General features: G+C 37.9%; 1 protein-coding gene across 4 annotated transcripts in view; it reads left to right on the top strand.

Annotated features, from left to right (window-relative positions):
* The window catches only part of PEX5L (peroxisomal biogenesis factor 5 like), a 149,701-nt gene extending 134,279 nt beyond the window's left edge, over positions 1–15,422 (top strand). For all 4 annotated transcript variants that reach the window (XM_080410057.1, XM_080410056.1, XM_080410059.1 and 1 more), the window contains 7 exons: positions 6,298–6,414; positions 7,342–7,485; positions 8,357–8,427; positions 9,621–9,818; positions 11,157–11,322; positions 11,680–11,837; positions 12,585–15,422. In XM_080410057.1, coding sequence (XP_080266183.1) covers positions 6,298–6,414; positions 7,342–7,485; positions 8,357–8,427; positions 9,621–9,818; positions 11,157–11,322; positions 11,680–11,837; positions 12,585–12,789 — 1,059 coding nt within the window. In that variant the 3' untranslated portion in view covers positions 12,790–15,422. The remainder of the gene's footprint in view (positions 1–6,297; positions 6,415–7,341; positions 7,486–8,356; positions 8,428–9,620; positions 9,819–11,156; positions 11,323–11,679; positions 11,838–12,584) is intronic.
* The last annotated feature ends 1,557 nt before the right edge of the window (positions 15,423–16,979 follow it).

The raw sequence follows: 16,979 nt of genomic DNA, 5'->3' as shown, positions 1-16,979 counted from the left end.
TCAGTTGTTTAAGCTCAGACACAAACCAGTTCACAGTGAAACTGGAATTCAGAATCATTGTTAAATAGAATGATTGCCTGCTGTAATGGATAACTGCACATATAGCAGCAACCATGCATTTCCTGACAAATCAATTTAGTTTGAAAAGATGCAGGCATTTGGGTAGTTCTCCTATTGCATTTCTGGTTTTTTCACTTATTACTACTTCTCCAACATGAAAAATGCCTCTTGAGTGTAGTCCTATACTAGTTGCAGTTGAAATCCTGACCCTGTCTAGAAACAAGATGGCATACAGTTTTTTTACCATAATCCAATAAAAAATTACGCTTAAGCATCTAACTTGAACGTCATATATTCTCAGGGATTCAGTTGGTAACCCTTCAAAATCCCATCACCAGCCACAAGAACCCAAGACAGCTGCACCCTACCAAAAGCAAAAATTCAGGTTGAATTATGTAACAGCCACTGAAATGAGTTTTTAGGGTGGAAAGGATAAAGCTATGAAACAGACTCCTGAAAACTGATTATTTCTAGAATGAACTGCAGTCTCATTTGGCCCCAGAAATCTAGAACACTTTAGGGATATTTGAATTTAGATTTAAATTTTAGCATGTGTATTTTAATACTCCTCGAACTCCTTGTAATTCCAATGTTGGCAGTTGACCTGTTCTAGACTAATTTTGATTGATAACAAACAAAACTAGGCCTAAATCATATGCTGGCTTCTATCTAGAAACAGAATTTCTTATTTAAGAAATTAATGTGATTTGGTTTTTTTTTTCACGATACACTAAGGTAAGACTGCATGGTTTCTACCATGGTTTCATTAGGATCTCACTGCACAAAAAGAATTTCTTCTCAGTGTACAAGGCTAAAATGGACACAATCAGTAAGTTAGCTGTTTTATAAAGGATACACTGAATGCACTTTTCATGTATTTTCAAAGTGCATTGTTTTTTCTTGATCAAATAGATTCTTTATAAACAACTGCTGGTGACACACAATAGATTTTTTGATGTTGCACATAGTACACATTTGCTCCTGGCAGGGAAGGAAAGACCTGCTTTCCAATTGCCACTGCTTAAAATGCTCAAGATGTTCCTAATTGCACTGCAGACTGATCCGTAAGGTGGGTCACATCGTGCTGTGATCTGTGATTGCGACACAAGGAATCTGATGATGAACATCTCTGCATTATGGTTAGTGGTTAAGCAAATGGTGTCAGTACTCTTGTGACTGCCAGACACCACGTGCGATGGAGAGTTCCCAGATATTCAGCAGGAAGAAGAATGAGTTGAGGCCAACAGATTACAAGACACTACTGGATTACTTTACAGAGTAAAGTAAGGAGGAGAATGTATTGTTAAAAAAAGCCCTGCACGTTAAAAGGTCATTCTGAGGAAACAAAGACAGGTTGTTAAAATACTTTACTGTAGTCTCAAAACCAGCTATTAAAAGGAATCTTATTAAATGTTTCCCTAACTGGGTATCTGGCAGTCTTAAATTATACTTTCTGCTTAAAATAGAAACTTGGTCCAGGTAGTTAAATGTAAAGGAAAGGATTCTTCAAGACCTTATAGAGCAGTTATGCCATTTGCATATGAAAAGAGTTGTATTTTCATCCTAGCTAAAATGAAGCGGTAAGAAAGCTAGAGTGATTGAAATAAATTGCAGCCCATCTCAGAAAGATTAGCACTTTCTTAAGCGGAGAATAGATACAGTTCAAAAATTCATTTTTTAGGCTTTGGATGTTTCTGTAATATTCCTCAACTGGGAAAGCTCCAAGTGGCAAGATTAGCCAGAAAACTGATCAAGAAAAGGAAGGAAATCTCAGGTTCTTTGTGGCCTAGTTTGAAAGGAATTAATTAACAATTCAGTAAATGGAGACACAAAACTTTATCCTCCACCCATTATTCACTTCAGAGCTTTGGGAATGGTTTTAAGATGTCAAACTTTGAGATTAATGAAGATCTGTGAGGTAATTCTTTCTTAAGAAGGTTTAAAGATGTTTATGTCATTGGGGAATCTTTTAAGAATAAAGAGGTAAGTAAATTAGCTTTTTTTTCTTATTAGATAGGGTCCAGATTCACTTGCAGTGATTGCGTGCTTGCAGACTTCACTGCCTTTTCCGTCATTCTGGAAATCGGATTTGATTTCTGCTTCATCCCTTTGCTATACATGTGAGGGAAGCACAAATAGCCTAAAGTCTTTATGATTTCCAAGTGCCATTCCAAATACGTTTTAATGAAATCTTTCTAATAATTAGCTGTGTTTTATGAAAAATAGGTACTTCTGAATTTTTTTTAAATGCCTGCATGGGGATTCAGATCCATCCTGTACCTATATTCTGTTAAAAAGATTGGTTTATTATCTACCATCCTATTGGTAATGAATTAGAATAAATAAAAATGAAACCAAGAAAGTGCAAAACGTTCCAACTGAGAAAAGTCTTAGAGATAGAAATAAACAATTTTGAGATTTTCTTATTCCACATTTCCCTGATGTAGAGATTAAACTGCAGATGACACAGTTTTGTGAGTTTACACAAAAGAAGTTCTGAGCTGTTCTTCTCAGCATCATTTTATTTACAACACCATGTCACATGAGCCATCTGCTGCATAATATACTGTTATGAAGCATCAGGACATATTACAGCTAAACTATATGACAATAGTAGGAAGAAGATGGGATTAATTTATTCCATCCTAGGAAAACATAGTCTGGAATCATCAGCTTTGTGGTTCCCACGAACACCGGTTAGAATCCTTTCTGTATCTATCCATGGTATTCCCATCTCACTATTTTGACATCCCTTTCAGATGTCCCCAAGACTGCCTGAACTACATTTTAAACTGGAATCTAGGAACCTGAGTCATTCAGATGCATTTTATTTGGAACTCTCTCAAGTCACAATGGGAATCTTTGCCTTGACATACATTTTTTATCTCTAAACTTTATTAAAAAAGCGTATTTCAAATTTTGCTTTGAGAAGCTATCACCTAAGGAATTCTTATGTAGTTAGCCCATAAACTTAACTTACTGTGTCTTTCACATAGAAAAGTATAGCGATGCAGTCATTCAAAGAAAGAACAACCACAGAACCTTCCTTCCTTACGCATTGGTCAAGAAGGAACAGTGCAAATTAATTTTTGGCATTACAGGATAAACAAAATTCTATTCTAAAGGTTATGAAAATAGTTAAGTTTAGAAATCAGCTAGCAGTATTCAGAAAGCACACCCCCCACCCCCTCTAACTGTATCATAGGAAGTAAAAAGCCTGGAAATACTTTGGTTCCCATTTGTTTAACTGCTTCAGCATATTTTTAAATACTAAGAGTAAAAATAGCCTCTTTCACAAAATGCAGAATTTTCTGCTTGGAAGTAGTCAGATGGTACGAATGTTTTTCCTGGTCGTCGTTCCACTTAACTGCTGCAGATGATCTGAGAATGTGTAAAACGTGTTCAACTGGTCTGAAGACTTTTGGTACATCCAAAGTAATTTGCCAGCATTAAGGTAGCAAAAACATTGAAATGAGGTAATTGGCACCAGCCACATAGCAAATAGAGTTAAAATTAGATCTAGCAGTCTTGATGCAAAAACACATTTTCAGAAACACTCCATACTAATTTAACCCTCCTGCCACTGAAAACCATGAAAAGATTGCTACTAATGACAGCTGAAATAGACTTGGGGCTTTAAGAAAGACTGTGTAATATTTACGGTCCTCTTGCTCAAGAACATTAAAACTGCTCTGCTGTTGACATCGGTATTTGTCAGGGCAGTATTACAGCAGTTTACCAGGTGCCATGACTGTGTCCTATCCAGTCGCTCAGTGCAGCTTTGCCATACCAGTTTCAGCAACTCCTCATGCTGGAGTACTTAGAAAGCTGTCACTGGGGCTTGAGCCCATTTGGCCCAAACAAGAAAATCTTTGCTTACAGTTGCAAAATAACAGTTGGGTCCTGGCCTGTGTCCAAATAGCATATGATGAGTTGAAAGGCATAATACAAAGCAGATCATCTCCCCATTAAATTTTTTCCTTCACCTTTGAGTCCCTACAGCTAGACGTTAAGCGTGGCTACTTGAATGCACGGTAATTCATTAGCTTTTTAAGTGGAGTAGGCACACAGTGAACTTCTGTGTGAATGATAAATATGCATGCAATTAAGTAGCAGAATTTGAACTTAAGACCTAAAACGACTTATATGCTTGCTTATGATCTGCAGAAATGTGATTTGATGTGTTTCCAAACCATAAGGGATTTTTGTGGGAAAAATACAAACCAAAACTTCCAATATATACATCAGATATAGATATAGATATAGATAATTAGTTCTATGCATTAATGGTTTTAAAAGGCATTATTAATTAATTTTCAGTAGTTTTACTTATTAATAGGAAGGGGAAGTTTCCACTCCTTTCCTCATGCTGAATCTCAAAATTACTGCTAGTAAAAACATGTCAAGTAATTTTTCTTCAGTGCAGTGCAGATTTGCACTGAATGCAAAATAGTTGATAGAGACATCTGTTGAGCAGGATAGTTTAAGGGATTCAAGTGCCTCTGGTCACGGCTGATAAGAGTGAAAAAGGGAATGATCTGATTCGTTATCCTAGCCTTTTCAAACCCTAAGTGGACATTTCAGCACAATCTCACAGCTATTTATAAGACCATATTTCCTTCAAATTTGGAACGAAAGCAAATTTTGAAACCTTGGAAGTTGTTGCATAACAGAGTTGTCAAGTTCTGTTTGCTTCTAATACAAAGAGTAAAATCTCTCCAGGAGTGAGTTATTCACATTTGTTTCCTAGTCCACAGAGGAACATAGCAAGTACCTTCACAGAGCCAGTAATTGCATAATTCAGACAATTCTGAGTCTCCAGGAAGAAAGTGCTGGGTACTAGAAGGCACATGCTACAGCAAGAACCAAAGGGAAATGCCTGTTAGGTTTCTGGAGGGAATACACCTTGCCGTTCATAAAGAGCCTTGTAATCATAAGCAACCAGACCCAATGTTAGCTGGCACAAGTCCTCCTAGCCCTTCCCACCTAGTCTCAAATGTTCTCATTGCTGACTTATTCTAGGTATAGTAAAGCCTGCTTTCTTTTTTCCAAGTACCTAAGGAGGATTGAGCAAGCCATGCTATCACAGACTAAATTCTGTTTTTGCAAATTATGCCTGGCTGTGGAGCAGTAGCAAAGCAGTCAGTCTTGTAATGAAGATTCAGACAAACTATCTGGACTATTTTATTTAATTTTGATTAGCACCTCGCTCTCAAATAGTACTGGCTAAACCTCGGTAGAATTATTTGTGTTGTTGTCTTTGACATAAATAAGGTGAGAAAGTATGTCCTCAGTAGTGTCAGTTCACTGAGGTTCTGGCCATGACCTTGTAGGAACTGGAGAATTTGGCAAGTGCTGGTAATGCTGAGCATATATTCTGCTATGGAATTGGTTTTCAGGGGTTATGACTAATATGTGGAGGCTGAAAAAAAGTAGCACCTTAACTTGGATTCTCCCATCTTTTTTTTCTTTTTTTTTTAAACCTATTTCTGGGTTTTGGCATCATTTTCTAGTAGCCGCAGTAGCCTCATTCTGGTCATTACACATCCAAATCTCATTCTTTTTTCATCATTTCTGTTTCTCTTGTATATTTTTCCCCTCTTATCTTCGAGATGAATGTTAATCTTACTGTACAATTTTATAATCTATTATAGATTCCTCTCACCAGCACATATGTGATGCAATATTAAGATCTCTCCACTATGTCAAAAAACCCTCAAACATTTGTATTCTCTTGTGCAAACACCTTTGCCATTACTCTTTTAGGTAGCTGAAAGTCATGCTGAATATACCTATAGTGGGATGCTTGTTCTCTTTTAAACTGTTATATCTATTGCTATTTAGCATATACACTTAGCTGATTTTTTCTTTCTTTTTTTATTGGCCAGGGACTAGCAGCATTCATTTCCTTCAAATTTTATGTAACAATTTGCTATTAGCATCAATAACATGCATTGTAAGCTGCTGCAAATCCTCTTTCAAGTAGGACACACGCTGCCTCTGAGATAAAGAATTTTCTGTTGACCAAATGCATTCCAATATAAGAGATGAAATTTAATTATAAGGAATTCCAAATATAACCAGTAGTATTTCAGTCAGTATGACTATTTGTAGAATTAATACTGCTAAGCAAAATTGCCAGACTCAGACCACTGGTAGAAAAAAATTAAAAGCTTACCATTTCACTTTAAAGTTTTGTTGTTCATTTTCTTTCCTTTTTTCCTCTTTTTCTTCTAGTCAGACACAGAGTTTTGGGATAAAATGCAAGCAGAATGGGAAGAAATGGCTCGCAGAAACTGGATTTCAGAGAACCAGGAAACACCAGGACAAGTCACCATCTCAACCATTGAGAAGGTACTACAAAGTTTTTTAATACAGTACATCCTTCCTGTGAAACTTTGAGATGAGCCTCAGCTATTCAAGGGAATCCAAGAAAACTCTTTGGACATTGGAAGCTAATTTTACCCAAAGGAGCTCATCCTCTGTAATTGTCTGTGAGCAAGGTAGACTTAAAAGACCTTACCATAGTGAGAATACATTTAGATTTGCACACTGCCTGAATTCAGCCACAAGGATCAAAAAGCAAACTGTTGGATTATGGGCATCTTTAAAGATGGGCACTTAAGGAAGAGCACCAAATAAAAAAATCTGAACATTCAAACACTGTTGAGAATAGAAATGATAGAGATTCTGTCTCTCTTCTTTATTCCCTCCATTGTATGTTTTAATTTGATTTCTGTTATGTAGCTGGTATTAGCATACACCCTTTACACTGCAGTGGCAAAAAGAGAAAAAGACAAAAATTAAAAAAATATTAAAATAAATTCAGGTGCTTACAACACTGTTCTGTACCTTGAAGGTTAATTGAAGATATCAGGGTATTAACTGAACATACAACATGTTACAGGCACTGCAGGGAGTGAACTGCTTGATGTGTGCTCTTTACCACCAAATTGGATGTGCGGGGCTCATGCTAGGTTCAGTTCTGCTGTTATTGTAGGCAGTGCGAGTTCTTGCCATTATCTTTGATGCGAGCAGGAGAGCCCCACGTGAGTACCAGTAAGTATAACTTCAGAGCTAAAGTAAAAATAAAGACAGCATAAATGTCCAGTGATGCTCACTTTTTATGCTTTTCGTCACTGAAATGTCATGGGGGAGCTCATACCGTTTTCACAGAACAAGGGATATTTACATCCAGTTGGAAAATAGTGAGCCAGTTTTAAAAAGTTGCCATTCCTTGCTACAGTGCTTCATCGTGGCTACATTATCTCTCTTCTCCAGGGTTATTATTTCCATACTGATAATCCCTTCAAAGACTGGCCTGGTGCTTTTGAGGAAGGACTGAAAAAAATGAAAGAAGGTGACCTGCCAGTTACAATCTTATACCTGGAGGCTGCTATTCTACAAGAACCCAATGATGCCGAGGTATTTACTCATGCCTTTTACTGATACAGGAGAAGGGGACTCCCTTCAACATGCAATGATGGAATGATTTCAGGGCCCAAACCTTTGCTAGTCGTGACTGACTGAAACAGACTGAATGCTAACAGCAGTTTTGGAATAGTGTATGCCTTGAAATAGATAAAGGTGAGCTTTCCATAAGATGAGAATTTGTTTTTGAAATTATAGCATTTCCAAGTTATCATCTGAAAGCATTCAAAAGCAACAATATTTCAAACCTTTCCTTCTTTTCCTGGTGTTTTCAAACTATCTTTTAAACACTGCTATTGAAAAGATGAACATTTTTGATTTAACAAGAATATTGACAATTTTTTAAGAGTTGTATCAATTTCTGCAATATTGATGTTTTCAATGAGTATATATTTAAAGTCTGATTTCTGTGAAGCATGAAAAATATCTACAGTGTGAATATCTAGGTCCCTTTGAATCTATTGCTACATTAAATTAAGCAGCAGTACTTTGAAAAGCAGAGAGAATCTCCGGGCCTCCTAGAATCCCTTAAACCTCCTATACAACTTAATAATTCTTCTTCACTGTTTTCCATAAAATTCCAACATTTAAAATGTACAGTAAATCAAATCTAAGAAATCATCATGGGATCATACACTGGCAAAATCCCTTTGCATTCACTGATTATAAATGCTATCAGGCCCAAAGATACTGAAAACTGCATTGATTTGTACTGCTGGTATGCACACTGTAGAAAAACCTGTAGTTAGTGCTGGACAGATCTGCTATTTTTATTCACTCTGCTGCTTAACAGTGATATTAGTCATAACTTTTCTTGCAGTTGGGTATATATAACATAATAATACAATAATGATAATTTTTGCAGGCCTGGCAGTTCCTGGGTATAACACAGGCAGAGAATGAACATGAGCAGGCAGCCATTGTCGCCCTCCAAAGGTAGATGAATATAATTGCTAAATAAGGGGTCTGATGAGTATTGGGTAGTGGAGGCCTAGGTATATTTAATGTCATACTTATCTTGTAACATGAAGCATTTATTTAACTAAGTAAAGCATTGATATAAACATAGAAGTCTTCCCAGTACTTCAGAGGGATGATTAGTGATTAGTATTTCTGCTTTATTAAATAAGTTCAATATTTAATCTGGCAATTTAGGTAGTTGCACAAAAGAAAAGTTACACAGCCTGATAAACGTTAATGAGGCATAATGCAAATAAAGTGCCTTTTTTATATTCTAGCCACTTGGCACATTTTCTGTAGTCTGTCCCTTAATGAAGGGGTTTCCTTAATTGGCATGAGCTCTCTTCAGCTGCTGAATAGTAAATGTACAGCATTTTTAGGTTGATAGAGATGTGAAGATCACAGTATGCTTGTATGTAGTATGTCAGTTCCAAAATATCAGTATTATTATTATCTTTCTGTAGTAGGTTTTGCCGTTTCCATTTAAAGCACGTACCCTCTCCATATTCAATTGCACTAGCAATGTTAATTATCGAGCCATTTCACTTAAGGATACTCTAACTTATTTATATGTAACTTACCAGCTTTCCTGGGTAGAGATCCAAGGGGCTGCCTGATTTAGGGCTTGCTCATCCCCGCAGTTTTGAAACAAGCAACAGCGATGTTCACAAAGTAGACTAGATTCTGTTTTCATTTAATGGTATATAACCATAGAACGACTGCTTGAGTTGATTGGCTCCAGCTTTACTAAAGAAAAACTGAAAATTCAGGATGACTGAGAAGAGTCTTAAGAATGGAAGAAATTGTCTTCAAGATACCTTTTTGTATAGTTGCAAGGCATATTAAATAGTTTGCTTGAATTTACGTAAAGCTTCTCTTCAATAGACAGATATTATAAAAATGAATTTACCTACATTTACTCATAACCAGAAGGATGAAAACAAAACTCGTATGCACATGTTTATGTACATATGTGTGTATACACAGCAACATGCATGCGTGCGTGTGTGAACATATGCATAATGCATTTATCACAGAAAAATAAGACAAAGTCCCTCCTTAAAAGCATTATTGGGTAGATCTTAATTGTTAGAGTGATTTTTATTTGTGGGGTTTTTTCCCGAGATTATTTTGGAATATTTTTCAGTATATTTTTATTTTCTGCCTAGGTGCTTGGAACTACAGCCAAACAACCTAAAAGCTCTAATGGCCCTGGCTGTAAGTTACACTAACACTGGCCATCAACAGGAAGCCTATCAAGCTCTAAGAAACTGGATAAAGCAAAATCCAAAATACAAGTACATAGCAAAAAGCAAAAAAGGGTCCCCAGCACTTACCAGAAGAATGTCTAAGACATCAGATGAAAGGTAAATGCCGTGTAAATCCTGATGGTGGAAATTTTAATGACATCACTAGAAATGAAGGTGCATACTTTGCCCCTTTACTCTGTAGATGTCTAGCCTGTTCCCTGTGATGGAAGGCCCAATGTCTCTCTAGTGGCAGGAGTGGCTGGGAAGCCAACACAGGACATTTGGTTTAGTGACAGAAGGCTATATCTTATGCCATCCCTGGAAGTTAAAAAAAAAAAAAATAATAAAGCAGCTAAAAAGACATGCTTCCCCTCAAATCCCATCACTTCCTTCTGACCCTGTCTGCTGCCTCTGTATTGCCACATCCCACATCTGTATTCCTCAGCTGCTTCCAAATCCATACCAGGCCTGTATCCTGCGCTACATGTGTTCTTCCTACTGTTCATCGTATTTCCTATATCCCAACCAAGCCACTAGAATGCAGGAATTGTAGCCATTTTGTAATGGGACATGGCTTCACTCCACTGAAAACATTGGGAGGTAGCATCTGCTTGTTTAAAAGCCATTCTGGTTCTAACCAGAGGTAGCGTAGTCATTTTATTTGACTTCAGCCTAGCATACTGTAATGGGAGCTGGCAGCCATTTTAAATTACAATACAATTCATGAGTTGGCAGCCCTTCTTCATGATTCCATAAGGTCAATAAATAAGCATCTCTGAATTGTGAGATGCACGATAAAGCCATTAAAAGCATAAACATCATTTACAGAGCTAAAACACTAGGGCTATCTCACTGTTTGTCATTTTGAAGACAGGCTTGATGTTTTACCCTTATCACTAACAAGCCCTGGGTTGACAAGATAATTGAGTATAAGCAAAAATAAAATATGCAAGTTCTGCTTAATTGCTAAGTCTACTTTGGCTTCATCTCACTGACATCTGGTTTTGTCAGTGCACAGGTTTTGTGAAGCCTACCATGGGTACAGAAGTCTTAAATTTTGACATCTTTCTTCAGGGGTCTTGGCTAGTCACTTGATCTATTCCTCCTAAGAACAACTACTATTTTTGCCAGTAAAGAACTCTTTTACGTCTGAGAAACTCATCTAATTTTAATAGTTTTAATAAGCTTTCAAGTTAATCTCGCTTGGGGTCATAGCTGCACTTTGACTTCATTATATAGGTGAACCCTTTTGTTCCATACATGAGTTTAAAACAGCACCTGGAAGTAAATCTTTGTCATGATGAAGCTGAAGAAGCTTATTTTCAACTTTTAGGAGTATATCACTTCTGACAAATCCATTACAAGGATTCTCATTTCTGGCTATGCAATCAATATTGCAATATTTGTAAAGAACTGTAAGATGGAACTTTTAAGTTATTTTCCACCCTTGTCTAGTTCATTACTTGAAGAAGTAAAGGATTTATACCTGGAGGCTGCTCACCAGAATGGTGATATGATAGACCCCGACTTGCAGACGGGACTTGGAGTTCTTTTCCACCTGAATGGAGAATTTAACAGAGCAATAGATGCATTTAGTGCTGCTTTAACTGTTCGACCAGAGGTACATTTTATGTTTTCACATTTTTAAGAATTTAGCTTCACAAGCCATTTTCTTTCTTCCCTTTTGATCAGTCTAATATTAATGAGATGTCACTTTATCCATTAACATTTTAATACCTGAAATAGAAATGTTAATTACAAGACAGTCCCATTTAGAAGCAGATTTATACATGTCCAATTTCTAGCTGTGTGCTGATTAATTGTACTAGTTACATAAAGTTGCCTATAATCATGACTCAGAACCTCATGTTCCATGTCAATTAAGAGAAAATACGATACTGTTATTTTCTGCAGTCCTCCTTGCTTTGCAAGCAAAACCAAGCTATTATGTCCCTTTTAAAACTCACTTTCACACCAGGACTATACATTATGGAACCGTCTTGGAGCAACCTTGGCAAACGGAGATCGAAGCGAAGAAGCTGTCGAGGCCTACACACGTGCTTTAGAAATACAGCCTGGCTTCATTAGGTCCAGATACAATTTAGGGATAAGCTGCATCAACCTAGGGGCGTACAGGTAAGTTACAAAAACAGGTAAACAAAAAACTGAGGGACCATAACTACCAAGTGAAAATTCATTTTCTAGCTGGCACTATCCAAGAAAAAGAGAAATCAGAATATAGCTGCATAATTTCAGCTATTGTGAAACTTTGTAATTATTTTTCATGAAGTACTAACAAAGCAATGATACTTTACTTATAACTACAATTCTACGTAACAGAACTACTGAATTTCTATTAAAAGAAAATAAATCCCTCATTCAGCAAGCTGCTTAAGCATTTTTTTAGGTCTAGGTGCAAGTACTCTTATTATAATCAGTGGAATTGTACTCACACTTAAACTTAGTCCTATGCTTAAGAGCTTTTCTAAATGAAAACGTAAGAGCCTGTCTTTAGAAGGGAAACGTCAGTTAAACTGCTTCAAGTAGTTAATGCCATCAAACCCACTTTCAGTACATTCTTCAGGAATCAAGAGCGGTATTCCAGGGTCCTAATGATCAGTACTTAATGATCATTAAGACATTTAAGATGAAGGGGGGCTATACAGCAATGAAAACAATATTCTCTGATGTATGAATAGACTGAGCTCTGCATTAGTACAAGCAACATCCACTTGTTTAAAGAAAATCAAGCAAGAATAACACAAAGAGACTGATGAACTACATTGTAACATAATATACTTGAGCCTAGCACAGAACTCTAGAAAGTTTTACTCTAGCTGTTAAGCAAATTATATCGCTTGTCTTTTTTCTTCTTCCCTACAGGGAGGCTGTCAGCAATTTTCTCACCGCTCTCAGTTTGCAAAGAAAGAGCAGGAATCAACAACAGGTTCCCCATCCTGCTCTGTCAGGCAATATTTGGGCAGCACTTCGAATTGCTCTGTCTATGATGGACCAGCCAGAACTATTTCAAGCTGCCAATGTGGGTGATCTAGACATTCTGTTAAGAGCTTTTAATCTAGAGTCGTAATAAAAAGTATCCACAAATTGATTAAATTGTATTAGGAAACAGAGAACTCTTTTATTACTCATCTCAAAATTACCACATTTTTCCAAAAAATCACGGCTGTAGATCAGTAGGGGAATTCTCTCAGACATTATTCCAAAAGAAAAAGTTCAAAAGCACAAAATATTTTAAGTAAATTCAAATTCAAAAAATTAAAAGTTGCTGCGGCTAATCTGACAAAGCCCTGAACTAGATGAAGTAACCATTTCTGAAGAATCTTCATCCCATGCAAGCTATATCTCTCTATTTATACACAGCTATACAAAGAAAAACATATTAAGAACAAATCTAGATAATCATTATTGCACATTAGAACGGCAAACAATGCATCCAAGGAACCTGCTTAGGAGCTCATTGCACTGTGCTGACATCACTTTGCCGTACAATGCGGGCTCCCTATCCTCGGGTTTCTTTATTGCAAAGTCTTCTCAAGGTCCATTGTTAACATAGCTCTGAAAATAGAGGCATGTAAAATGGAAATATTTTATTTTGAATATACTTCAGTTGGCAGTCAAGACAATTTTTGCTTTCAAAGGTACCCTGACTAATTTGGGCCCAATTCTGCAGGCTCATAGTATTGTAAACTGTGTGCAATGTTAAGAGGACCACTGTACACGGAGGTCTATCGGATTAGGCCATGTACGTACAGGAAGGCCAAGCGTTGCCAGCAGAAGTAATTTGCACTAGAATTGTTGCTGTTTAAACCAGCTGTACCTGACCTTGGACAGAGTATGCCTGCTTCAAAGGAGCTCACAGCAGGATCTGCACCTATCTGTGTACTTATGCACTTTAATCTTTCTTTTTGTAAAATAGTGCTATGCTCTTATTTTGGTTACTAACAGCAGAATGTACAGGATAGCCTTGTTGGCATTGAGGACCAAATATAATTTCCTTAAGTGTGCTGAGAGGGTTTTTGATATTCTTAAGTTTAAAAAATGCAAATACAGTATAAACTCCAATATCTGTTTCGAAAGATTATTCCATTATGCATCCATCAGACACTACACACATACATGCATGTGCATGCACATATACATTGTATGTGAATTATGCCATTTCAGAATGTAATAAGCTACAGATCTTTATTGCAAATACAGAAAAATCTTCATAGGAGTTAATGCCTACAGACCATGCTCAAGGGAAAAATTTCCCTGAAAAAAATCGGTCTATGTAATGCTTGTAGGATTGAGAATAAGATTTAATCCTCCTGTTACAGCAAGCAGTAGCAAAAGTCTCAGTGACCTTCATGATAGCAGACTAAATCCTTAGATAACATCAGTATTTGTAGCTGCTTTAAAATGTGTATATATATACACACCATCTTAATTTTCCCTGATTGGATGAATGGGGACCAGTACTGGGGGCAGTACGCTGCCATGTGAGGAATGAATTGATTTGGCTACCATCAAAACACATTTAGCTCAAGGTGAACGTGTCAATCAAAGACAGGAACAGAAATTTTTAAGGAGGTAATTTTCAGTTGCTGATATTTTATAATTTTTCCTAAATAGTGAAAGACAAAAAATGTAATTAGAAGGCTACGGTATCATCTGTGGTCAGGAATTCAATATGCAGGGTAGCTACTGGAATGTGTTAAAAGTGGGACAAATAGCACATTTCCTATAAACAGCATGGAAAGAAAAATCCAGCCCAATCAGCTGGCGGAAAAAAAAATATATCAAACTGCACAGATCACAGAGAACGAAGCTCTGTGGGAACTGGACAGTTTCACCAGTGCAAACCTAAAGTTTCTTGCAGCTGTCTGTTATTTTGAGTAACCACTTAAAGGAAAATTCCATGTAAGACAGTGTAATCACTGCATCTAAACACTGACTATAGTTTTTAAATAAAAATAATCAATTCTCATTAAAAAAAATAGAAGGCTTACCCCTCACTCTCTCCCACAGAATAGAGATGCTGAAACAGCTACAGGAATTTTTTTAATAGAGCTTCATTAATTCACTGTTTACATATATTCCTATTTATCTAATCAAGCATTTAATGATTTCTGATTCCTGCAACTTTCTCTAAGGATTGGTTATCAAGGACTGACGGGGGATGTCATTTTAGCTAAGTGGGCTGCTGTATGCATATCTGCTGACAACAGTTTGCTCTTTTGCTTTGACAGCGATGTGTGATGACAGCTCTTTATTGATAAGGCAGAGCAGAAGGTGCAGTGCAATTGAATCTGGAAAGTGGTAAGAGAGAAGGGAGGCAGCTTTGAGAAGAGGCTGTAAAGCAAACGCATATGTGCTTAGATTTTGCTTGATGCCCTGCCATCACACAAGTTCTAGAATATCCTCTGTGCTGTAGTGTAGGATAATCAGTGCTTATCCAGAGGAATTAGCTGTTCAGAAGCTTTACTTTTGTACCTTTCAAATAAACAAACTTAATTGCTTGACTTCTCAGAGTCAGAATGACAAGGGGCGTTTGATACCGATGGCAGTTCACTAAACCTCTTCTCTAGTGTGTGGACGAGTAACAGCAATTCTGTTAGGAAACCCTAATGCAACTCCTAGCCTCCCCAAAAAAGAACAGACAAAGTAGGTAGGCTTGATTTATCCTGGGATGCACTGCTCAAAACTGCATTTGTCTCCTGATACCAATCGCATGGTGTTGACGTGTATGAGGAAAGTTGTCTGTGTAAACCTTGAGACAAATCACTGGGGCTGAACTCTGCCTCCCGAGGGGATACTCAGGCCCTTGGTTCATCACAAGCACTGCAATTCTGCTGCATGGGACGCAGGCTGCAAAGCCTATCCAAAGAAAATGTGCATGGTCTTGGAGATTATCCCAACTGTTTTCTCCCACTTTAGATAGCCAATTACTCACGTACCACCAACCAAGGCACTGCGTGAGGGAAAGACTAAAGCAGACAGACTTGCAAGGACAGTGGCACATCTCACGCTAGACACCAGTTCTGGTCTAGTCTGCGTGGGAGAGCGGCCAGTGACTGAGCTCACCTCACTTGTACAGGTCAGGCTCAGCAGCTCTTGGTGTTTCTGGGGACTTCTTCAATATCCTGGGCCTTATCCTCCTCTAGCCCCCACTGCCAACACTGCAGAAGTCAGTACAGGAGACAGGATTAGACAGCTTTGATCTGACCTCCTTACGGTGTTTTTTTAAATATTCAGACACAATCATGTATATTTGCCTGAAACAGCAAGAGGAGACCATGTGAGGAGGCTGCAGCGTATCAACAACCTGAAGAGGAAATTCAACTACTTATCCCTCTAACCAGGCACGAGTTGGGATAAATAAGGCAGCGGCTGAACAGTAGCAGATGGAGACTGAGAGTGAGACATGAAATCTCAGTCCTGTTCTCAGTGCTCCCTGTGAGCTTGACCAAGTCAAAACCTCCTGCCATCCCCGACTTGCCCAGGGGTGCAAGGAAGGAAGACGGGCAAGTAACAGTCATTGCATACGATGGCACCACCTGCACGCAGGGGAGTGCGCCGTGTCACAGCCTACGTGGGTGAGGTCACCGCTCACATACACTGAAAGGCAACACACAGAGTTGCTCAGGTCTGAGCAAGAAAGTGCAGAGTAACAGTTTCAGCAGAGAAGAGACTTGGAGACATTTCAGGGTAACAACTGTACAGCATCTATAGGGTGATGCCAAATGAGAGTGCTGCAGCGGTTTATCATCATCTCCCACCCCCATTTCCTCTTCTCATTAACTACCCTCTTTCTCCAGAGGTAATTTATCACTGCCAGGTAATTGATTCCAAGTTTTTGATTCTTCCTTCTATTTTATATTTCATGCAATTAAAAAATGTTTTCCTAACCCCAGCTTGTGACCGTCCGTCTCCTCTGCAAAGCTTTATGAATATTTATGACCTATAAGTCTGATCCATCAAGCTGCTGAGCACTGGAAGTCTGTAGTCTTCACAGGAGTGCTCAGCACTTTGCACGATCAGCTCATGTGCATGTTATTCAGCGACCGGCTGAGGGCTGGCTTCCAGGACCACTGCACATGCTGAACCGGCACCGAAATCAAAGCAGTTATTTATGGAGTGAGGCTTTGCGATGAAAGCAATAGGCTCATTTCTTGCTGATCTCTTTAAACTGTAATGACTCTAGAAACCTTGGTGCAATAGACTGGTTTATGACAGTTTGAAGGATCAATTTGATCTTCAGGTAAACGCATATAC

The sequence above is a fragment of the Falco punctatus genome (genome assembly GCF_963210335.1).
Source record: "Falco punctatus genome assembly, chromosome: 13".
NCBI classification, from domain to species: domain Eukaryota; kingdom Metazoa; phylum Chordata; class Aves; order Falconiformes; family Falconidae; genus Falco; species Falco punctatus.
The sequence above is the reverse complement of the archived record's forward strand: the minus strand, read 5'-3'. Positions and strand labels throughout refer to the sequence as shown.